The sequence below is a fragment of the Capra hircus genome, chromosome 2 (assembly GCF_001704415.2).
Source record: "Capra hircus breed San Clemente chromosome 2, ASM170441v1, whole genome shotgun sequence".
NCBI lineage: Eukaryota > Metazoa > Chordata > Mammalia > Artiodactyla > Bovidae > Capra > Capra hircus.
In genome coordinates, this window is record NC_030809.1 from 74,039,073 (window position 1) to 74,064,572 (window position 25,500).

The window sequence follows — 25,500 nt, forward strand, 5'->3', positions numbered from 1 at the left end:
AAGTTCAACATTTAGAAAAGTAAGATCATGGCATCTGGTCCCATCACTTCATGGGAAATAGATGGGGAAACAGTGTCAGACTTTATTTTTTGGGGGCTCCAAAATCACTGCAGATGGTGATTGCAGCCATGAAATTAAAAGACACTTACTCCTTGGAAGGAAAGTTTTGACCAACCTAGACAGCGTATTAAAAAGCAGAGATATTACTTTGCCAACAAAGGTCCATCTAGTCAAGGCTGTGGTTTTTCCAGTAGTCATGTATGGATGTGAGAGTTGGACTATGAAGAAAGCTGAGCACTGAAGAATTGATGCTTTTGAATTATGGTGTTGGAGAAGACTCTTGAGAGTCCCTTGGACTGCAAGGAGATCCAACCAGTCCATCCTAAAGGAGATCAGGCCTGGGTGTTCATTGGAAGGCCTGATGCTAAAGCTGAAACTCCAATACTTTGGCCACCTCATACGAAGAGTTGACTCATTGGAAAAGAGGCTGATGCTGGGAGGGATTGAGGGCAGGAGGAGAAGAGGACGACAGAGGATGCGATGGCTGGATGGCATCACTGACTCGATGAATATTAGTTTGAGTGAACTCTGGGAGCTGGTGATGGACACGGAGGCCTGGTTTGCTGCGATTCAAGGGATCACAAAGAGTTGGACACGACTGAGCGGCTGAACTAAACTGAATACTGTCTTAGGTGCTGTAGCAAGGTAAATCTTAAAATCAGATAGTATACTTTTTCATCAGAATTATTTTAGCTACTCTAGGTTCTTTGGATTTTCATATCAGTTTTAGAATCAGCTTGTCAGTCTCTACAAAATGGCTGCTGGGATGTTGATTAGGATTTGATTGGATTTGATTAGTATTAACATCTTAATGGTATTGTATTTTCCAGTCTGTGTACATGATATCTCTGTTTAGGTCTTTAATATCTTTTTAGCAGTACTTTAAGGTATTTTTAGGTAGAGTTCTTTTTCATCTTTCATTGGGTCTCTGCCATTGATATTTGATTTTTTTGATGGCTAAAGCGTTTGCCTGCAGTGCTGGAGACCCAGGTTCAATCCCTGTGTTGGGAAGATCCCCTGGAGAAGGAAATGGCAACCCACTCCAGTACTCTTGCCTAGAAAATTCCATGGACAGAGGAGCCTGGTAGGATATAGTCGATGGGGTCGCGAAGAGTCAGACACGACTAAGCGACTTCACTTCACAAGAGTGATATGTAAAAAAAAATACTAATTTCCCAAGTGTTTGCTTGATGTGTGTGTGTGGGGTGTGTGTGTGTGTGTGTGTGTGTGTGTGCAGATGATTTTTGTATACTGACCTTGAATTCCACAACTTCATTAATTCTTTAGTTTTAGTACTTTGAAGATTTGTTTGGACATATTATGTACATAATCAGGCCATTGGTGAAAGAAGATGGTTTTGTTTCTTTCCAGTCTGTGTGCTTATTTCTTTTTATTGTCTGAGTAGGGCCATCAGAAATTATGTTTGAATTATTAGATTAATTCTGAACTAAAAGTTGACCTTTCTGGTTCTAATAGTAAATATAATCTTTACAAGTGACTGTATCATAATGGAATTGAAGGAGGGAGGTTGCAGTGTTATTTTTCAGTCAAGCTAAATTTTCTTAAGTTTGTTCTGCATAAAGAATCTGGATGTCCTCTATGTCAAATACAACTAAATCCACCTTGAGATAGCTGTTTGGCAAGGTTGACAGTCGTGGTACCTAGAATGCAGGAGTAGGATCAAATGATGTTTCTTTGTATCATTTTTAAAAACTTAGGTTTTTTTATAAATATATTTTCTTTTAAAATTATTTAATACAAAAAATTGTTTTGGCTGTGGTACGAGGCATGCAAGGTCTTAGTTCCCTGATCAGGGATTGAACATATGCCCCCCTGCAGTGGAAATGCCAAGTCTTAACCACTGGACCACCAGGCAAGTCTACTTTTGTCTCATTTTAAAATAATATTTCATAATGTCATTTGTAGCAACATGGGTGGATCTAGAGATTATCATGCTAGGTGAAGCAAATCAGAAAGAGAAAGGCAAATACTGTATGATATCACTCATATGTGGAATCTAAAGTATGGCACAAATGAGCTTATATATGAGACAGAAGCAGTCTCAAAGGCATAGAAAACAGACTTGTGGTTGCCAAGGGGGAGGGGAGGTAGAGGAGGGTTGGATTGGGAGTTTGGGACTAGCAGATACAAACTATTATATATAGAATGGATAAAGAGCAAGGTCCTATTGTATAGCACAGGTAACTGTGTTCAATATCCTGTAATAAACCATAATGGAATAGAGTATGGAAAAGAATATATAACTGAATCACTTGCTATACATCAGAAGCTAACACATTGTAAACCAAGTGCATTTCAATTTTTTTTAAAAAAAGTTTTTTTCAGCTTTTTTGAAAGCTTGCAATGGAACTTATCTCTCATTTTCTGGAATTCTCCCCCTACCTTAGTTTTAGATTTCACTGCTTTATAGTGTACTTTCTTCCTAACAGACCAAGTTCTTATGTGTATCATTGCTTATTGCAGTTTGAGACTTTTGGTTTAGGTTATAGGTATCTTAATTTAACATAGGTTAACTTCAGTTTAAAGAAACCTAACATATAAAAAAAATCATAGATTTTGATATGTAGCATGTTATTGTTCAGTCACTCAGTTGTATCTGATTCTTTGCGACCCCATGGACTGTAGCACACCAGGCTTCCCTGTCTTTCACCAACTGCTAGAGCTTGTTCAGACTCATGTCCATTGAGTTGGTGATGCCATCCAATGATCTCACTCTCTGTCATCCCCTTCTCCTGCCTTTAGACTTTACCAGCATGAGGGGCTTTTCTAATGTGTTGGCTCTTCCCATCAGGTGGCCAGAGTATTGGAGTTTCAGCTTCAGCATCAGTCCTTCCAATGAATATTCAGGATTGATTTCCTTTAGGATGCACTAGCTTGATCTCCTTGCAGTTCAAGGGACTCTCAACAGTCTTCTTCAACACCACAGTTCAAAAGCATCAATTCTTTGGCACTCAGCTTTCTTTATAGTCCAAACTCTCACATCCATATGTGACTACTGGGAAAACCATAGCTTTGACTATACGGACCTCTGTTGGCAAAGTAATTCTCTGCTTTTTAATACGCTGTCTAGGTTGGTCATAGCTTTTCTTTGAAGGAGCATGCGTCTTTTAATTTCATGGCTGCAGTTACCATGTGCAGTGATTTTGGAGCCCAAAAAATCAAGTCTGTTACTGTTTCCATTGTTTACCCATCTATTTGCCATGAAGGGATGGGACCAGATGCCATCATCTTAGTTTTTTGAATGTTGAGTTTTAAGCCAACTTTTTCACTCTCCTCTCTCACCTTCATCAAGAGGCTCTTTATTTCCTTTTCATTTTCTGCCGTACTGTTCATGGGGTTCTCAAGGCAAGAATACTGAAATGGTTTGTCATTCCCTTCTCCAGTGGAGCACGTTTTGTCAGAACTCTTCACCATCACCCATCCGTCTTGGGTGGCCCTACATGGCATGGCTCATAGTTTCATTAAATTAGACAAGGCTGTGATCCATGTGATCAGTTTGGTTAGTTTTCTGTGATATGTAGGATACGTGGTGCTCATTTTCCTCACAAAAAGATTCAGAATTTTATATGCCTTTCCAAGAATACGTAAAACTGCTGGATGTTATATGATAGGTATAGTCCAAACAACACTTTTAAAAACTCAGTGACTCACAGAATCATTCCTCACATTTTTGTATCTTCAGAGAGTTCGGGGCTCTCTGTACTTGGAAGTTGCTGAGTTGGTATTTCTGCCTCTTGGTGGTGCTTTGCTGTAATGACTATAGACTTCTCCAGTGGAAAGAACAGCAATGGGAGACTAGAAGCTTTGTGGGAAAAATTCTTTTTTATGATTATATTATGTAAGTAAGGGGGCTATTTGAAACTTTTAATTAAAATGTTTTCCAATCAAGTTGATATTTAAATGAAAATATTTGAATGCCAGAGGTTGATAAAGAAACTCACAGAACCTGTTAAGCAAATAAATGCTACAGATGTCATGTCACTTAAATTGATTTTCCAGATTTGCTTTTTTCTGAAGCAATGTCTGATCTCCAACAATGCTGTGTACTACATAGTGATGTTATTAGATTTTAGATTTTTATAATATTTTATTGTCATGTATTTTTTCTAATTTTTAAAATTTATGAAATTTAACCATTTTCTGTTAAAAGGTACTCAGATTCTGCTGTTGGTAGAGAGAGTTGGGTGTTTTTTTTTTTTTGGTATGTGAAGAGGCATGGGATTTACTATATACTCATTATTTTATACAGAGACTCATCTTACCAAAATTGCTTGATTACTTAAAAATTACAATTTTGTTAGTCACTTGATAGTTAATTTTCTAGGGAAATTTTCTTTTTAAAGGACCACTGTGATAAATCACTTATAAATAATTTCCTCTTGGTTTATTCACTTGTATGTTTTTCCTTTTCCCTTTTGGGGAGGATAAATATAGGATCAAGCTTTTAGATTGAGAGGCAGAAAAAGGGAAAAAAGATCTGTGGTTAAAAAACTAATGGTAACTATTGAATATGTTATGGTGGATGTTTTTTCTTTTTTTGTTTTCCTGTGAAATACAGGGTATATTTACTTCTGGGACATGGGAAGAGAAATCAGATGAGATTTCCTTTGCGGACTTCAAGTTCTCAGTCACTCATCATTATCTTGTACAAGAATCCACTGATAAAGAAGGAAAGGATGAAGTACTAGAAGGTAAGTTTTCACTACATATTTTTAAACTCTTGTAAGAGTGACTTTAACTTTGAATTATGAATTTAGTTCACTTAATTAAATAGTATTCTCTGGAGATGTTTTACATATGCACAGTTGTTTCACCACACCTGAAATAGAGTACGATCTTTGCAGAGTAATTATCACAGCATCATTCATTTTTAAATCAGTTAAATCATTTATTTGTAGAGTGCCGGTGGCTCAGAGGTTAAAGCATCTGGCTGGAATGCAGGAGACCAGGGTTCGATCCCTGGGTTGGAAAGATCCCCTGGAGAAGGAAATGGCAATCCACTCCAGTACTCTTGCCTGGAGAATCCCATGGAGGGAGGAGCCTGGTAGGCTACAGTCCATGGGTTCGCAAAGAGTCGAACACGACTAAGCGACTTCACTCACTCACTTTAACATGTGCTGTGGCTTCCCTCATAGCCCTCATAGTAGGTAAATCAACTACCTGCAATGCAGGAGACCCAGGTTAGATTCCTGGGTCGGGAAGATCCCCTGGAGAAGGAAATGGCGACCCTTCCAGTATTCTTGCCTGGAGAATCCCATGGACAGAGAGGAGCCTAGCGGGCTATAGTCCATGGGGTCACAAGAGTTGGACACGACCAACCAAACATGTGCTAGGTTCTGTGCAAAGTCCAGTTGAGAATATGTACATTTCAGTAGGGGAGATAAAGTCTATAGGTAAGTAACAATAGTAAGAGGTAAAAAATGATAAATGCTATCCCAAAGCACAAAGTTTTACTGGATTTCAGAGGAGAAAAGATCAGTTTTAATCTAGAGAGATCAGAGAAGGTGTTATGGAGAATTAAGTAACTAAGCTGGGCTTTGAAGAATTTTTGAAAGTTGTTTATTGATTAGTCAGTGTTGGCTTTGTGTATGCCCCAGGCTTTGGAGGCAGATCAAGTGGATTAGAATTTTGGTTTTTCTACTTACTGGTTACTTGACTTTTCTAAGCTTGACTGATCTCATTTGTAAAATGAAGTAATACTACCTGGAGGGTAAGTGGGAAGATTTAATAAGATACTGTACATAAGTGTGTATCTCATCATTACTAACGTTATCAGCCTCTTGTACAAGCATTGCAATTAGTATTCAAGCTAGCAAACATCCTTTGCAGCTTAATAAAGGATTCTGAGAGTTTCATTTCTGCCCCCTACAAAATTGCAAAGGTAATTTTAATTTATATTATCAATCATTTTATTTATATTTTTATTGATGTATAATTGCTTTACAGTATTGTGTTAGTTTATGCCATACAACAAAGTGAATCAACTACATGTATACATATATCCCTTCCCTCTTGAACCTCCTCCCCACCACCATCCCACCCCCTAGACCATCACAACATGGAGCTGAGCTCCCTGCGCTATATAGCAGCTTCCCACTAGCTATTTTACACATGATAGTGAATATATGTCAGTCATACTCTCCCAGTTTGTCACACATATATTACCAGTTATTTTAAGAGAAGAATGCATGCTAAAATAGTCTTTTTAAAATATAATAATCTCATAATTTATTACTAACTTGAAATACAATAATTTCTAATTCTGAGTTAATATTTTAATTTTATTAAATTTTGCATTTCCTATTGAAATAAAGTACCTGTTTCAGTACCTGGCCCAATGTTAGATGGTGCTTTTAGTTGTTAGTAGGTCACATTATCCAAAATCTTTCTTCTGAGATCTGCTAGTATAAAATAGTGAGTGAACAAGGTATTAAAAAGTGTGAAATTTGAATCTGGTCAAATACTGTTTTTCCTTCACTCAGAAAACAAGTAGGCACAATGAGTGTTCAAGTTTTGATGGTCAAAACAGATGATCATTTCTAAGTGTAAGCCTGAAATATTTTGTACCTTTTCTTACATAGGAATAAAATTATATTATCTTTTCTGTTGTATATATAATTTTCACAAAACAATTAGATATCATCTGCATTTAGATTCATAAACTAGGATAGATAATTTGACCATGTATAAGACAATTATACAACAAAATAAAATAAACCAGAATATGAGTATGTATACTTTAGGAATAAGGGGAAGAGGGAAATACACGTAGCTGGTGGACCCTAATAATAGCCTAGCGATTTCTGGGTCCAGCATTCTGCTGATTAATGACGGAAACTGTTCAAGGTATAGAAATCTTGGGTGTTGTTAATTTGTAGAGAAAACATACATCAAGGAAAAGCTATTGTAATAAGGAGGCTTAGAATCAGTGTTTCTGATATAGACAAAGGAGACTGGAATGATGAGAGATAATGAATGAATTTAAGATTGGTAAGGCATTATTGCTGCATATGTGTATGTATTTGGCAGTTTTAATTTGGTTGTGATCAAAGCTGTAACTAATGGCAGAAGTTAGAAGCAAATCATCAGCTCAGTTAATTTAGAGGTACACATTTAAAACTATATTATCAGAGGTCAGAAGATTTGAGTACTGATTATTTGAGTTGCTTATTGCTTTTAGTTAAGTAGAGCATCAAGTTATTAGTATTCTCCTGTTTATTCCTTTTACAGATTAACAAAATATAAATTTGCTAAGCTAGTATAGCTGTATAGCAAAAGGAAGTATTTTTATGAACATTTTTTTATGCTTTGAACTTATTGTGTATTTTCAAGTATAAATAATGATCATTGATGTTAGTATCTTATTATGGATTGTAATGCAAGTACTTCCAGATATATAGGCTATAAAGGAGAAAAAGCTTAGTGGTTTTACAAGAGTATTTAAGATGGCCAGAGAAGAACAAAGGCTAGCTGTGGGAGGTGATATAGAATTGACAGACTTTATAAATTTTGAAGAAAAGTGAAGACAAGGGCATGCCAAGAACAACAACAACAAAAAAAACCAAGGCTCTCTAGTAAGGAATGAAGAATTATTTGAGTAATGATTTAGAAGAATGGAAAATACTATAAACATGGGAATTTTATATATATATATATATAATAGACTGGCTTGTTTGTTTTTATTTTAAGAAAAGAGAGAGAGAGATGAGTGTCCTTCCAAAGTTTAAGTTTAGCCCTAGATGTAAATCCTTAAGCAATGGCAAAACTACATGGACTAGCAAGACGTGTTATAGAATGATATCTTTTAATTATATGATGAAATTCTACCTTAGAATGAATGTACTCACTTGTTCATTATCAAATGTTTCTGTAGATGTTATTCCACAATCCATGCAAGATTTGCTGTGTATGAATAATGACTTTCCTCCCAGAGCACATTGCCTGGTAAGATGGTAAGTATACATTTTACACAAATAACTTTTAGAATGTATGTCAGGGAGGCCCCCAGACTACCCACAAGATAGATGATTTGCTGGGAATTCGCACAGGACTCAGCATGTATTGATAGTTGCTCTTACTGCTAGGATTTCTTACAGTGACAGATACGAAGCAAAATCAGCACAGGGGAAAAGTGCCTGAGGCAGAGTTTGGAGGAAGTGCAAGTGTTTAAGCATCTTTTCCTAATGGAGTCACACAGAGCATACTGAATTCCCTTAGCAACAAGTTGTGACAATACATATGAAATGTTGTCTACCAGAGAAACCTGTTTGTTAGAAGCTCAGCTCTCTCAGGTTTTTAACTAGTGACATGTCACGTAGGTACCTTCTGACTGTGACATAAGAAAATTTCAGACTCCTAGAAGGAAAGCAGGTAAACCTGCTGTTTAAACCATGTTGTTTGTACAATTTAGGCACAATAACTTTATCAGTTAGGATAAATGATGTGACCTCTCCCCAAATCCAAGTACCCAAACCCAAATACCAACTAGAGATCAGCCTTGCAAGTAGGCCTTTCTGAGGGTAGCAGTCACAGGGCTGTTAACTCTTTTTTGCACAGTAGTCATAGTCCAGGTTGTACCTAACTATGATTCTGATGACTAGCATAGAACAATTAAATATAGAAGGCTTCATATATATTGTTGAAAATTGAATTGACATAAAACGTTGATCTCAGTTATGTTATAACATCAAAACTCGATTGTGTCTTAGTTATAAATGTGGTGTGTTAATTTAAGAATATCACATTTAAAAAGTCTTGTAATCTCTCTGAAGTTCTTTTAATTTTTTTCTTTTATTTCACAGCATTTCTTTATTTTAGAGATGTTAGTGTTAAAACGTACTACCACCAAAATGGCCCAAGCATAAGTATATGGTCAAGAAAGAAGACCTAGTTAAAGGAAATTTGTATACTGGTTTTAATTTACTCTATTAGCCTGAGTCAGTCTTTTGATTTTTTTTTTTTCTTTAATTAAAGAATTTCTAAGGAAGGGGAAGAATGATAATCTGTGTTTCATTCCATTGTGATTTATTATATCAAGTAAATTATGTGACACATAAAGAAAATTATTTGCATAGACAGTAAACTGGATAATGTTTCATAAATAGTCCCATTATTTATTATTGTTATTTATTTTTACTGTGCAGGATTTCTCTAGTTGCTGTGAGGAGAAGCTGCCCTCTAGTTGCAATGTGTGGACTTCTTACTGCCATAGCTTCTCTTATTGTGGAGCACAGACTCTAGGTCACATGGGCTTTGGTAGCTGTGGCTAACTGGCTTTAGAGCACAGTCTCAGTAGTGGTGGTACATGGGCTTACTTGCTCCGTGGCATGTGGGCTCTTCCTGGACCAGGGATTGAACCCCTGTCTCCTGCATTGGCAGGCAGATTCTTTACCACTGAGCCACCAGGGAAGTCCCCATCCTGATTCTCTTATCTTTTAGAATATAAATACATACAATTATAAGACAAAATATATCAGAAGGCAGCATGGTGTCATAGAGTTTGCATTTACATTCATTCATTCAGCATTAATTGATCTACTGTTTGGCCAGGCAGTGAATTAGACAAACTAATATTTAATTTCTAGCTCAGGTACCTATTACCTCAGAAACTTTGGGCAAAACTTAATTTCGCTGATTTGGTTTCTAAGTTGGTGAAGTCAAAATAATAAATAATACATACCTTTGAGAGTATTTGTGAGGATTTAATAAGATAATAACACATTTTATATATATATAGCAAAATTGCAATGCTATTATATAATAATTTCTGTTCAGCTTGTTAATATTTCAAAAAAGTGTACTGACACATAGTCCATGGTTAAATATTCATTGCGTGAATTCATGAAATCTTTCTTTGTGTTAATGAATCACTTGTTAGTGATTTATGTATTAATGAAAATCACTTGTTAGTAGTTGTTCCCATTTTTATAAAATTTTATTTTAGAAATTAACATACAGTAAGTTGGACTCTTTTTCGATGTTCACTGAACTTTAACACATATGTTGTTCAGTTGCTAAGTTGTATCCAACTCTTTGCTGGACTGAAGCACGCCAGACATCCCTGTCCTTCACTATCTCCCAGAGTTTGGTCAAGCTCATGTCCATTGAGTCTGTGATGCAGTCTAACCATCTCATGCTCTGTTGCCCCTTTCTCTTGCCCCTTTCAGTCTAACCCAGAATCAGGGTCTTTTCCAGTGAGTAGGCTCTTCGCATCAGGTAACCAAAGTATTGGAACTTCAGCTTCAGTATCAGTCACTCCAATGAATCTTTAGGGTTGATTTTCTTTAGGATTGACTGGTTTGATCTCCTTGCAATCGAAAAGACTCTTTAAGAGTCATCTCCAGCACCACAATTTGAAGGCATCAATTCTTCAGCTCTCAGCCTTCTTTATGGTCCAGTTCTCATATCCATACATGACTACTAGAAAAACCATAGCTTTGACTATACAGACCTTTGTTGGCAAATGATGTCTCTGCTTTTTATTACATTGTCTAGGTTTTTCATAGCTTTTCTTCCAAGGAGCAAGTATTTTTTAATTTCGTGGCTACACTCACTCTGCAGTAATTTTGGAGCCCAAGGAAACAAAATCCGTCACCATTTCCAGTTTTTTCCCATCTGTTTGCCGTGAGGTGATGGGACCAGATGCCATGATCTTCGTTTTTTGAATATTGAGTTTTAAGGTAGCTTTTTCACTCTCCTTTTACCCTCAACAAGAGGCTCCTTATCTCCTCTTGGCTTTCTGCCATCAGAGTGAAAATAATGGTACCATGTACATTCCTTGGTGGCTCAGATGGTAAAGAATCTGCCTGCAATACAGGAAACCCAGGTTCAGTCCCTGGCTCAGGAAGACCCCTGGAGAAGGGAATGGCTACTCAATTCAGTATTCTTGCCTGGAAAATCCCATGGACAGGGGAGCCTAAAGGGCTACAGTACATAGAGTTGTAAAAAGTCAGACATAACTGAGCGGCTAACACTTTCAGGTTTTTCTTTTCCATGTGTATTTGTATACAAGTTTTTAAAAATATTTACTTATTTGGCTGTGTTGAGTCTTAGTTGCAGTACTTGGAAACTTTTTTTGCGTTTTACAGCATATAGGCTCCAGAATGTGTGGGCCTGGCGTGATGTGAGATCTTAGTTCCCTAACCAGGAATTGAACCAATGTCCCCTGCATTGCAGGCTGGATTCTTAATTACTGGACCACCAGGGAAGTCTCCTATAGTTTTGAAAGCTGGTACCACGGAGTATAGGATAGTTCTGTAACCTCCCCCAAACTCCTCTTTTCCATTCTAATATTTGGTAGTCACTAACATGTTCTAGGTAATCATGATGGTGTGATCACTAATCTAGAGCCAGACATCCTGGAATGTGAAGTCAAGTGGGCCTTGGAAAGCATCACTACGAATAAAGCTAGTGGAGGTGATGGAATTCCAGTTGAGCTGTTTCAGAACCTGAAAGATGATGCTGTGAAAGTGCTGCACTCAATATGCCAGCAAATTTGGAAAACTAAGTAGTGGCCACAGGACTGGAAAAGGTCAGTTTTCATTCCAATCCCAAAGAAAGGCAATGCCAAAGAATGCTCAAACTACCACACAATTGCACTCATCTCACACACTACTAAAGTAATGCTCAAAATTCTCCAAGCCAGGCTTCAGCAATATGTGAATCATGAACTTCCTGATGTTCAAGCTGGTTTTAGAAAAGGCAGAGGAACCAGAGATCAAATTGCCAACATCCGCTGGATCAAGGAAAAAACAAGAGAGTTCCAAAAAAACATCTATTTCTGCTTTCTTGACTATGCCAAAGCCTTTGACTGTGTGGATCACAATAAACTGTGGAAAATTCTGAAAGAGATGGGAATACCAGACCACCTGACCTGCCTCTTGAGAAATCTGTATGCAGGTCAGGAAGCAGCAGTTAGAACTGGACACGGAACAACAGACTGGTTCCAGATAGGAAAAAGAGTATGTCAAGGCTGTATATTGTCACCCTGCTTATTTAACTTATATGCAGAGTACATCATGAGAAACGCTGGACTGGAAGAAACACAAGCTGGAATCAAGATTGCCGGGAGAAATATCAATAACCTCAGATATGCAGATGACACCACCCTTATGGCAGAAAGTGAAGAGGAACTAAAAAGCCTCTTGATGAAAGTGAAAGAGGAGAGTGAAAAAGTTGGCCTAAAGCTCAACATTCAGAAAACGAAGATCATGGCATCTGGTCCCATCACTTCATGGCAGATAGATGGGGAAACAGTGGAAACAGCGTCAGACTTTATTTTTTTGGGCTCCAAAATCACTGCAGATGGTGATTGCGGCCATGAAATTAAAGACTCTTACTCCTTGGAAGAAAAGTTATGACCAAGCTAGACAGCATATTCAAAAGCAGAGACATTACTTTGCCGACTAAGGTCCGTCTAGTCAAGGGTATGGTTTTTCCTGTGGTCATGTATGGATGTGAGAGTTGGACTGTGAAGAAGGCTGAGCACTGAAGAATTGATGCTTTTGAACTGTGGTGTTGGAGAAGACTCTTGAGAGTCCCTTGGACTTCAAGGAGATCCAACCAGTCCATTCTGAAGGAGATCAACCCTGGGATTTCTTTGGAAGGAATGATGCTGAAGCTGAAGCTCCAGTACTTTGGCCACCTCATGCGAAGAGTTGACTCATTGGAAAAAAACTCTGATGCTGGGAGGGATTGGGGGCAGGAGGAGAAGGAGACAACAGAGGATGAGATGGCTGGATGGCATCACAGACTCGATGGATGTGAGTCTGAGTGAACTCTGGGAATTGGTGATGGACAGGGAGGCCTGGCATGCTGCAATTCATGGGGTTGCAAAGAGTCGGACACGACTGAGCCACTGAACTGAACTGAACTGAACATGTTCTTAATCACTGTAAGTTTCGGCCTTTCAGGAGTTTCATAGAGATGGAATCAAATAGTAACCATATGAGACTATCTTCTTTCACTCAGCATAATACTTTTGAGATCATTTGAAGTAATTTTATATCAATGGTTTGTTCCTTTCTATTAGTAGTATTCTACTGTAGTGATAAACCATAATTTGTTTACTCATTCCCCTGTTGAGGGATAATAGATTTATTTCTTGGATTGGCCATTTATGAGTAGAACTGCTGTAAATATTTTTGTGTAGCTCTTTTATATAAAAATATATTTTTAGATTACTTGGGTAAGTACCTAGGGTGTGATTAAGTCACAGGGAAGCCCAGTCACATGCTAAGTGTATTTTAACTTTATATGAAACAGCCAAACTGATTTCCAAAGTGATGTACCATTTTGCATTCCCACTAACAACATATGAGAGTTTCAGTTGCTCTGTATCCACAATAGCAGTTCGTGTCAGTATTTTTAGTTTTAGCTATTCTAACAGATGTGTTGTTAGATGAGAATATCTCATCCTAATTTTAATTTTGAATATCTTTCATGTGTTTATTTGTCATGAATATACTCTATGGTGAAATGTCTGCAAGTCTTTTGCCCACTTTAATTGAGTTGTTTTCTTATTGTTTTGTTTTGAGAGTTTTTTTAGTATATTCTAAATGCAAATATTTTCTCTAGACAGTAGTTTATCTTTTCATTCTCTTCCTAGTGTCTTTTCCAGAATAAAGTTTTTAAAATTTGATACAGTTTGGTTTATCAGTTTTTACATTATGAATCATGCTTTTGGTGCCATGTCTGAGAACACTTGCATGAGGTCAGAAAGCTTTCTCCTAATTAAAAATATATGTATATAAATTTTAAAAAAATTTGTGGTTTATTTTAGGGTTATAGAAAAGTTATAGAGATAGTTACAGACTCTTCCATGATATCCTTCTCTCAATCTTCCCTGTTGTTAGTTTATATTACCAGGATATGTGTGTCAAAACTGAAAAGCCAACATTGGTACATTAGTTAAAACATCAGTACCTTGTTGTTGTTCAGTCTCTTAAGTCATGTCTGACTCTTTGCTACTCCATGGACTACAGCACGCCAGGTACTTAGTCAAATTTTATGTAACTAGTTTCTCCACTAATATCCATTTTCTATTCAGAGGTCTAGTCTGGGATACTGCCTTGCATTTAGTTATCATATCACCTTAGATTGTTCAGTCTACGTTCCTGTGACAGTTTCTCAGTTTTTCCTCATTTTTGATCACTTGGAGTTTTGAGGGGTGCTAGTCAGGAATTTTGTAGAATTTCATTCAGTTTGAGAGATTTAAAAATTAAAAAAAAAAAATTTTTTTTTCTAAACTTTTTATTTTGTATTGCTGCTAAGTCACTTCAGTCATGTCTGACTCTGCGCGACCCCATAGACGGCAGCCCACCAGGCTCCGCCTTCCCTGGGATTCTCCAGGCAAGAACACTGGAGTGGGTTGCCATTTCCTTCTCCAGTGCATGATAGTGAAACGTGAAAGGGAAGTCGCTCAGTCGTGTCCGACTCTTTGTGACCCCATGGACTGCAGCCTACCAGGCTCCTCCGTCTATGGGATTTTCCAGGCAAGAGTACTGGAGTGGGGTGCCATTGCCTTCTCCATATTGGGGTATAGCCAATTAGCAATATTGTGGTAGTTTGAGGAAAACAGCAAAGGAGCTCAATTTTAACATGTATCCATTAAAATATTTTTTGAAGTAAAAGAAATTTTATGGTTACATTTGGGTTATGACTTTGGAAAGATCATAAAGGTGAAGTACCTCTTTATTATATATCAGAGGGTCATATTATCATCATGATTTAGTCACTAGTGACATTAACTTTGATTACATGGCCAATTCTTTGTTTTATGCTGAAAGTTTTACATTTTCTATTTAGAGCTTGTATCCATTTTAAGTTGATTTTTGTATAATATTCTTTTCTTGCTTGTGGATGTTTAGTATTCCCAACAGCATTTGTTGAAGAGTTTCCTTTCTTCATAGACTTACTTATACAACTTTATCAAAGATCACTGGCCGCATTTGTGTGGGTTTGTTTCTGCATGCTCTTGGTTTTATAAGTGTTTACATTAAATAGTCCCTTTCCTTTTCAAAAACTTTTTTCAAATTTGTTTTGGCTATTCTGGCTCCTTTGCTTTTCTGTTTACATTTTAGGATTGGTATATATCTACAAAAAGTCTCGTTGGGATTTTGATTGGAATTGCCTAGAGTCTGTAGATTATTTTGGTGGAGAATTGATATGTTTATATGCTGGGTCTTCCACTTTATGGTCACAATTGGTTTCCAGTTATTTAGGTCTTCTTCGATTTCAACATATAGATCCTGTATATTTTTTATTAGGTGTATATCTAATTATTGCTTGTTTAAATGAGCTATTGTAATGGTATTGTTTAAAATTTTTTCATATCCAGCGCTTTGTTCCTAGTATGTAGGAATGTGACTAATTTTTGTGCCTTGAGGTTGTATCCTGTGACCATACTAAATATTCAGTTATTAGCTCTAGGAAGAGTTTTGTGGTGTCTTTAATTTTCTTTGTAAATAGTCATATGAATAGGCATAGTTTTACTTCTTCTTTCCCAATATCTGGTTCTGTTTTTTCCCTCGCCTTTTTAAACTGGCTAAGGCTCCAGTAAAATACTGAATATGATTGGTGAGAGTGGACAGCTTTGTCTTGATCCTAATGTTGTTTAGTCTTTTACCATGAAATTTGATATCAGGTATAGTTTCTTAATTGATAGCTTTACTAGGTTGGGAAGGTTCTGTTCTAGTTTGCTGGGAGCTTTTATATGAATGGATATTGAATTTTGTGAAATGTGTTTTCTACTTAAATTGATATGATCTTTTGTTTATTTAGTTTTTTAATATGGCGATTACATGGATTGATTTTTAGATAGCTAATTAGCTTCGCACTGCCAGGATGAACTCTACTTCTACTACTTTGTGGTTTAACTTGCATTGATTTCCATAATTTTTACTTCTATAGCTGGATTTGATATGCTAATATTTTGTTAAGGATTTTAGTAGTAGTAGTAGTAGTCAAACTCAGTCATGTCCAACTGTTTGTGACCCCTGTGGACTGTAGCGTGCTAGGCTCCTCTGTGCATGGAATTCTCCAGGTAAGAATACGGGAGTGGGTTGCCATTTCTTACTGCAGGGGATCTCCCCAACCTAGGGAGTGAATCTGGGTCTCCTGCATTGCGGGCAGATTCTTTACCATCTGAACCACCAGGTAAGCCTCTGTTGAGGATTTTGGTGCCTGTGTTAATGAGAAATATTGGCCTACAGTTTTCTTACATTTTGGTTTTGATATCAGAGAAATGCTGGCCTCATAACATCAGTTGGGAAGTATTTTGTTCTCTTCCGTTTTTTGAAAGAAATTGTGTAAAATTGATGTTGCTTTCTTTAAATGTTTGGTAGAATTTGTCATGGAAACCACCTGGGCCTGGAGGAGTTTTACTGACTTGGCAGTCCCTTCTAAGGTCCAGGCATTAAGCAGAAGTCTTCGGTCCACTTCCTTGCCTCATGTATGCCCATATCCCTGAGGGGCCATTTAAAATGTTACAACCTCTGTACTGATTTGGATTGATGGAAAGCCCGTACACAGACGATACTTGATTAAATATAAAGGATACAGAAGGAAATTGATGTGCTCTTAGGTTACCTGGTAGAGAGATTGGCAACAACATCAGAAAAAATATGTGGCTTTTTACTCTCAGTGCCTCATAAGCAGGGGATGCTAATATCTGAATGACATCACACTTGCAGAAACATAGTTTCCAAACCTAGACTCTTATATTTTTGAGACTAGGGCATTCTTGGACATAGCCTAAGCTGTATACATACCAAAGACCACTTCTGCTGGGCTGGTTTATACCTTATCATCTCAGAGTGGTATGATTCACATTGCCATCACTAAGCTAAATATGTGGTAGTCTCAGACATAAACAGACTTTTCTTCTGTCGCTCTCAGTCTCTGTAGTCTATCAAAGCATAGTCATTTTGCCCTGTACGTCATACTAATAGGCTTTTAGCATCTAAATGGTTTATTCTGTAAGATCCTGATCCCTAGTCACTAGCTGTTACCCAGAGTTGATAATCCCCTGGTTTTCTTCAGTCACTTTACATGCTTATTTCTGCTTTTAAGTTCCCTCTTTGTTTTTGTGACTCAGGAATCTCCTTTTTTTAAATCTCAAGTTCAGCTGTGTATTTCAAAAACATTTTCATATCTTACCAGGTGTTTTGGGGTGGAAGGGGACCTACATCATATCAATTTGCTGTATCACTTCCATATTTTTTCATTTGATTTTTCTTAAGATTAGAAGGGTAACAACCAAACTTTTGAGAATTATTTGAAAATTAGACATATTAAAACTATGTGTTTTCTTTTATTTAACAAACGTTCTTTTAAAACATTTACTGTGAGTCAGATACTGGGCTATCAAGGATAAACTGTGGTCTTTGTCTCAGATAGCTTTTGGATTAGAAGGGGGTATAGAGATAAGGGAACAGATGGCAGCACTGCTAAGTGCTTTCATGGGGGGCAGCACAGAGCTTGAGGCAAACTCATAAGGAGATACTGCCTTTCCAGATAGATCAAGTCAGGGAAATGTTTCCAGGAGAGGTGATACCTCACCTGAACCCTGTAGGCAAGTGAGAATAAGCCAGGTGAGTTTAAGTAAAAAGATATTCAAGGCAGAAGAAGAGCGTTAGTAGAGGTGATGATGCCTAACTGAACTTGAAGCCTGCAAATAGCTTGGGAAGTCTTGGGTAAGCTGAGGGTTGAGAATGGCAAAAGATGAGATAGTGTCTATGAATTAGGAGTCTAATGTGAACTAGGCATCTTAATAAGATTTCATAATCTCATATTTTTTAAATAGAATTTTGAAATTATAGTTGTTGAAAATTCTTTCAGGGATACAAATTAATCATGAAGCTTCTTAGCAACTGAAGAATAACATACACATAAGTTTTCAGCTATAAGTATTTCCTTTTTTAAGTTGAACTAAAGAACCTGATGCTGGGAAAGATTGAGGGTAGGAGGAGAAGGGGACAACAGAGGATGAGATGGTTGGATGGCATCAGCGACTCAACGGACATGGATTTGGGTGGACTCTGGCAGTTGGTGATGGACAGGGAAGCCTGGTGTGCTGCAGTTCATGGGGTCGCAAAGAATTGGACACAACTGAGCGACTGAACTGAACTGAAAGTTAATAAAGCAGACCCCCCAAATTTGAAGTATAATGTAAAATATTTATACTATACATAGACAATGAATAAAGATTGTCAGAATGAGAAAAACTTAATATATGATTAATCAGACTTAAAAAATAGAACATTTATGTCAAATGCTGAGTTTTGATGGTTCAAGTTTATCAATCTATTTCTATTGTGTTATCTCCTAGTTTCAGTTTTTATATCAAACATCTGCCAGGTTAGCATTAACCCTATCTAACTTTTTAAAAAGTATTTTGTAAAACTAGTCTTAAAAGTATGATGTTAATGAATCTGGATGTGGGTCCGCACAGCAAAGCCAATTTACTGGTACCGAGTTGTTGTGAAGGAAAGTACAGTGTTATCGCAGGTCACCAAACACGGAGAATGGGAAACTCATGATCAAAAGACCCAGCTTCGTGATAGCTTTCAGGGAAGGGTTTTCAAGGGCATTGTGAGGGAGGGGGCTGCATGGTCCATGATCAGCTTGTGCTCAGCTCTTGGGTTGGTTGGCATCAAGGTAAAGTTTTGCACATCATCAATTTTCTGGCTCCAATCAGTTTGGGGGCTTCGTGCTTGCAGTCAGCAGTTTTCATCTGGTGGGGTCTGGTTTCTGTAAAAATAACTTAGGAACGTGTGTCAGACCTTTATGTTTTTCAAGGAACTGGGAGTTTGGTGACTCTACTATGTGGTTGATTTATAATCTGAATTGTTATGTTTCCCAACCCAACATCTTTTGGTTTCTACATGTTCACATATCCTGATAATTAACGCTCGAACCAGCCTTTAGAGACCCAGGAGGAGGTCTGGGAGATGAAAATAAAAGCCTCTTTCTTCAAAAGACAGGGACACAGGCACTTGCTTACAGTTTCATGATCAGGTTTTATAGTTCAGGCAAGGTGGTGGTTTAGTCGTGTCTGACTCTTGTGACCCCAGAGACTATAGCCTGCCAGGCTCCTCTGTTCATGGGATTCTCCAGGCAGGAATACTGGAGTGGGTTGCCATTTCCTTTTCCAGGGGATCTTTCCCACCCAGGAATTGAACCTGTGTCTCCTGCATTGCAGGGAGAATCTTTACCAACTGAGCTATGAGGGAATCTTAATGATGTGACTTATTGGCTGCTTCTCTCTGCCTCCTTTTATACGTATCCTTTAAACACCTTCTAATGGCTAATTTAGAAATTTAGTCCCTCATTAGAAATTTAGTCCCTTGATTAATTGCTATTTATTTTTAAAAAAGTCATAGAAATGATAGACATTAATTTTAGCAGACATTTATGTCCAAATGTAAATTTATGAACTCTTTTGTGAGCAGAGGGTGTGGTAGGTAGGTTCATAAGTCCTGTTAATATTCATCCACATACATAGTTAACAGAATTTTCTTTTGTGATGAGAACTTTTAAGATTTTTAAGATTTATTCTCTTAGCAACTTTCAGATGCACAGTACAGTATTATTAACTATAGTCACCACGCTGTACATTACATCCCCCTAATTTACTTCCTTTATAACTGGAGATTTATATCTTTTGGTCTCTCCACCATTTCCGCCACGTCTTACACACCACCTCTGGCAGCCACCAATCTGTTGTCTGTATCTAGGAGCTTGGTGCGTTTTTGTTTGTTTGTTCGTTTTTATTCCATATGTAAGTGAGATCCTATGTTATTTCGTCTTTCTCTGTCTGACTTGTTCCACTTAGCATAATGTCCTCACGTCCGTGCATATTGTTGCACGTGGTAAGGTTTCAGTTTTTCTGTGACAGAATAATAATCTGGTGTGTGTCTGTGTGCGTGCTTAGTCGCTTCAGTCGTGTCTGACTCTGTGTGACCCTGTGGACTGTAGCCCACCAGACTCCTCTGTCCTGCATATACATACACCACATTTTCTTCATTCATTCACCCATTAATGGATACTTAAGTTGTTTCCGTATCTTGGCTTTTGTAAGTGGTGCTACAGTGTTCATGGGGGCACATAACTTTTTGAATTAGTGTTTTCATTTTCTTTGGATAAATACCCAGAAATAGAATTACTGGGTCATAAGGTAGTTCCATTTTAAATTTTTTTGAAGACACTTTCATACTGTTTTTCCTACTGGCTGCACCAGTCTATATCCCCAGCAACAGTGTTTGAGGGTTCCCTTTTTTTTCTGCATTCTTGCCAATAGTTTTTCTTCTCTTTTTGATGATAATCACTCTAAAAGATATAAGGTTATGTGTCATTGTTGTTTTGATTTGTATTTCCCTAATGATTAGTGAGGACTTCCCTGGTGGCTCAGACGGTAAAGCATCTGTCTACAGTGTGGGAGACCTGGGTTTGATCCCTGGGTCGCGAAGTTCCATGGAGAAGAAAATGGCAACCCACTCCAGTACTCTTGCCTAGAAAATCCCATGGACAGAAGAGCCGGTAGGCTGCAGTCCATGGGGTTGCTAAGAGTCTGACACGACTGAGCGATGTTTAGCATCTTTTCATGTAGCTGTTGACCACATATATGCATTGATCTTTTAAAGATAATAGCAATAGGGAAAATACATTTGAAATAAAAGAAGAGAGCATATTTAACAGAGGTAATGGGGTGGTATTTGAGATAAATCTTCAAAAAAAAAGAATCTATTGATGTTCCATCATGACTGTTGAGTAGGGAAAACATTCCAGGTAGTGGAAACAAATACACTGAGGATTGACTTTTATTGCAGATAAATAGGAAGCAGTTCACTTTGGTTTCTTTCTTGTGAACAGGAGTATACACTGGCACAATTTTATGTGTATGGAGGGGGAGGAGGTAGTTTGGCAACAGCTATCAGTGTTAAAGATGTTCAAGATGTTCTTTTAACCAGCAACTTCTACGAATTTGTCCCACAGTTATACCCTGTAGAAATTGTTGCATATTGTTGCAGTAGCATAAAACTGGAAACAAAGTAGTGACCAGTACGGGAGATGAGCCTTTGAAAAGAAGGTACAGGAAGTATATTAATCTAATCTTTTTTGAGGATAAGATGGGTCAATGGACAGATGGAACAGTTTTGGAAGAATGACCAAGAACTATTGACAGCGGTTTCACTCTAGTTCCTGGGGATACCGAGGCAAATAAGTGCTTTTGTTTTATTTCTTCCAAGGATATTAAGAAAAGAAAGAAAAAAACTGTATGTAAATAGATTTAGAGCCTAAAATTCACAGTTCTGGGTTCTTTGCAGTATTTGATGCTACTTCTACATAACTAATTTTGATTTCAGGGGTAGGAGGGTGGAGAAGAGGTGAGAAGATGAAATAAACTTTTGTTATCTAAACAGTAAACAGACTATGATTGGATTTAAAAAAATTTAAATCGTTTTTGCTGCTGTTTTGGGGAATTTCTTGAGACTATTGTAGAAAAGTATTCATAACTGTTTCTGTAGAGTTAAAATAGGCAAATGAGTAATGCCTTTTATAAATTTATATTTAAAATATTGTTAAATAAAAGCTCAACAGGGAGTGAATAGGACAGGAATTTTCAGGAGGCAAGATTACCAGTTTGACCTTAATGTTTTTGTAAATTCTGGCTGCCGATTTGTGGTTTTTAATGGACTTGTCAACTAAATGAGAAGTTTCCATTATTGTAAGATACCAAGAGTAAGCCATTTTCTGATAATTTTGTGATTCCTATCTAATATGTGTTATTGAGTGAAAGAATATAATAATTCTCTAATTATGATACTAGAGTAAACTTGGAGAATTAAATGGCAGTCCGCTCCAGTATTCTTACCTGGGAAATACCATGGACAGAGGAGCCAGCAGGCTACAGTCCATGGGGTCACACACACAAAAAAAGTCAGATACGACTAAGCGACTAAACGAGAGTAAATTATGTTCTTTCTTAGACAGCACAAATATGACTGATAGTTATTTTTCTGACATTTAGGGAATCTATTAAACATTAACTCTCCACATTAGTGGACTTAACGTTATCAGCTAATTAATACAAGAAGTCAGTGCTGGCTTTCATGTTTTATTTTTGAAACCTAACTTTTAAGACAAAACTGATTATTTAATTTTTTTTCTTTGTAATTTCAGCAAATTGCTGCTAATTTGTAAAGAATGGAGAGAAAATAGTAGATGAATGATGTGAATTTGTGCCAGATGAAGGAAATTCAGGTTGTTATAGGTTCAGTTGCCATTTAAGAAGGAAAGAAATGAAGACCTGTGGTTCAAACCTAACTTTCTTTTAAGGGAAATTTTTTTCATGTTTCCCAAATAATAGATTTTTGTGTTCTGACATTTTTGCCTATTTAATGGCAGTGATTCTTTTTTCTTTTTTAAGGTATGGACTCCGAGAGTTTGTGGTGATAGCACCTGCTGCAAACAATGATGCTGTCCTCAGTGAATCTAAGTGCAATCTTCTTCTGAGCTCTGTGTCTATTGCTTTGGGAAACACTGGCTGGTAGGTAGACATTTCAAAACACCTAGACTATTTTAAATTAAAATCTATGAAGGAAACTGCTTACTAAATGTTAGGTTTTTGATTAATATAGGATTAGTATTTGTACATTATTATACTGGAATATTATATGTAAGGACCAAGGTCAGTTTTCATTCCAATCCCAAAGAAAGGCAATGCTAAAGAATGCTCAAACTACCACACAATTGCACTCATCTCACATGCTAGTAAAGTAATGCTCAAAATTCTCCAAGCCAGGCTTCAGCAGTACATGAACCATGAACTTCCAGAGATCAAATTGCCAACATCCGTTGGATCATGGAAAAAGCAAGAGAATACCAGAAAAACATCTATTTCTGCTTTATTGACTATGCCAAAGCCTTTGACTGTGTGGATCAAAATAAACTGTGGAAAATTCTGAGAGAGATGGGAATACCAGACCACCTGACCTACCTCTTGAGAAACCTATATGCAGGTCAGGAAGCAACAGTTAGAACTGGACATGGAACAACAGACTGGTTCCAAATAGGAAAAGGAGTTTGTCAAAGCTGTATATTGTCACCTTGCTTATTTAACTTCTGTGCAGAGTACATCATGAGAAACGCTGGACTGGAAGAAGCACAAGCTGGAATCAAGATTGCCGGGAGAAATATCAATAACCTCAGATATGCAGATGACACAACACTTATGGAAGAAAGTGAAGAGGAGCTAAAAAGCCTCTTGATGAAAGTGAAAGAGGAGAGTGAAAAAGTTGGCTTAAAGCTCAGCATTCAGAAAACGAAGATCATGGCATCTAGTCCCATCACTTCATGGGAAATAGATGGGGAAACAGTGGAAACAGCATCAGACTTTATTTTGGGGGGCTCCAAAATCACTGCAGATGGTGATTGCAGCCATGAAATTAAAAGACGCTTACTCCTTGGAAGAAAAGTTGTGACCAACCTAGATAGTATATTCAAAAGCAGAGACATTACTTTGCCAACTAAGGTCCGTCTAGTCAAGGCTATGGTTTTTCCAGTGGTCATGTATGAATGTGAGAGTTGGACTGTGAAGAAGGCTGAGCACTGAAGAATTGATGCTTTTGAACTGTGGTGTTGGAGAAGACTCTTGAGAGTCCCTTGGACTTCAAGGAGATCCAACCAGTCCATTCTGAAGGAGATCAGTCCTGGGATTTCTTTGGAAGGAATGATGCTAAAGCTGAAGCTCCAGTACTTTGGCCACCTCATGCAAAGAGTTGACTCATTGAAAAAGACTGTGATGCTGGGAGGGATTGGGGGCAGGAGGAGAAGGGGACGACTGAGGATGAGATGGCTGGATGGCATCACGGACTCGATGGATGTGAGTCTGAGTGAACTCCGGGAGATGGTGATGGACAGGGAGGCCTGGCGTGCTGCGATTCATGGGGTCGCAAAGAGTCGGACACGACTGAATGACTCAACTGAACTGAACACAACAAATTCTTTAGGGAAAACATATCTAAAGGGAAACTTACTGAAATATTACATGAATATTTAAAATGAATAAATTGTACTATTTTTGTATTTTACTTCCAAATGTTTATTTAAATTTTGATGCAAAATCAGAACATGGAAGCAACCTAGATATCCATCAAGAGATGAATGAATAAAGAAGTTGTGGTACCTAAACACAGTGGAATATTACTCAACCATGGAAAGGAATGAATTTGAGTCAGTTCTAGTGAGGTGGATGAACCCAGAGCCTATTCTACAGAGTGAAGTAAGTCAGAAAGAGAAGAACAAATAAGTATTGTACATTAACATATATGTGGCATCTAGAAAGATGGAACTGGTGAACCTATTTGTAGGGCAGCAGTGGGATGCAGACATAGAGAACAGACATACAGACATGATGAGAGAGAAGATGGGACCATTGAGAGAGTAGCACTGAAGCATATACCATATGTGAAATAGAGAGCCAGTGGGAACTGAAGCATATACTATATGTGAAATAGAGAGCCAGTGGGAACTGAAGCATATACCATATGTGAAATAGAGAGCCAGTGGGAACTGAGGCATATACCATATGTGAAATAGAGAGCCAGTGGGAACTGAAGCATATACCATATGTGAGCTAGATAGCCAGTGGGAATTTGTTGTGTGACTCAGGGAGCTCAACCCAGGGCACTGTAACAACCTAGAGGGGTGGGATGAGGTAGGAGATGGGAGGGAAGGGACATATGTATACCTATGGCTGATTCATGTTGACGTATAGCAGAAACCAACACAACACTGTAAAGCAATTATCCTCCAATTAAAAATAATTTTAACAATACAAAAAAATATCTAAAAACTTGATAGCAGAACATCACCTTGTTCAGCCTCACCTAGGACTATGCATTCAGGTAACTTGAAGTTTTTGTTTCTCTGCAGATGTTTTCAAATGACTGAAAGTACTACAAGTATTGATTTTTGAAGTTAAGATAGATTTTAGTGAGTAGGCTAATTTGCAGATATGGAAATCTTTGAATAAGGAGGAACAACTGTATCTTCAAATGATTAAGTAAAATATAATTCACCAGTAATGTAGGTTTAATTTGTATTGTTTAATACCTGTGAATCAAGTTTAATATGACCTTGAAAATCCTAGTAGGTAGGATCACTTTGATTCAAGAAAATTTTTATTCTGCTTTTTTTAATGATTTTTCAGCCATTTAAAAATAATTTTCTGACTTACAGTGCCACTTGATGATAATTTCTTCAGTTTATTAGTGTAAGGAGAAAAGAAACTAATAATGCCTGTGTTATAAATATGTCTGTGGAATGTTCCTTGTTTATTTCTTTAGATATTTGAGATTAAAATAATGTTATACTGTAAAGCGAGATTTAGAAGCTATTCAATGTTTAATGAACTTA

At 37.4% G+C, this 25,500-nt stretch overlaps 1 protein-coding gene across 2 annotated transcripts in view; it reads left to right on the plus strand.

The window, feature by feature from the left end:
* Positions 1-25,500, plus strand: part of RAB3GAP1 (RAB3 GTPase activating protein catalytic subunit 1) — a 125,197-nt gene that overhangs the window by 42,310 nt on the left and 57,387 nt on the right. For both annotated transcript variants that reach the window (XM_005676194.3, XM_005676193.3), the window contains exons 4-6: positions 4,640-4,772; positions 7,955-8,033; positions 22,511-22,630. In XM_005676194.3, the coding sequence (XP_005676251.1) occupies positions 4,640-4,772; positions 7,955-8,033; positions 22,511-22,630 (332 nt within the window). The remainder of the gene's footprint in view (positions 1-4,639; positions 4,773-7,954; positions 8,034-22,510; positions 22,631-25,500) is intronic.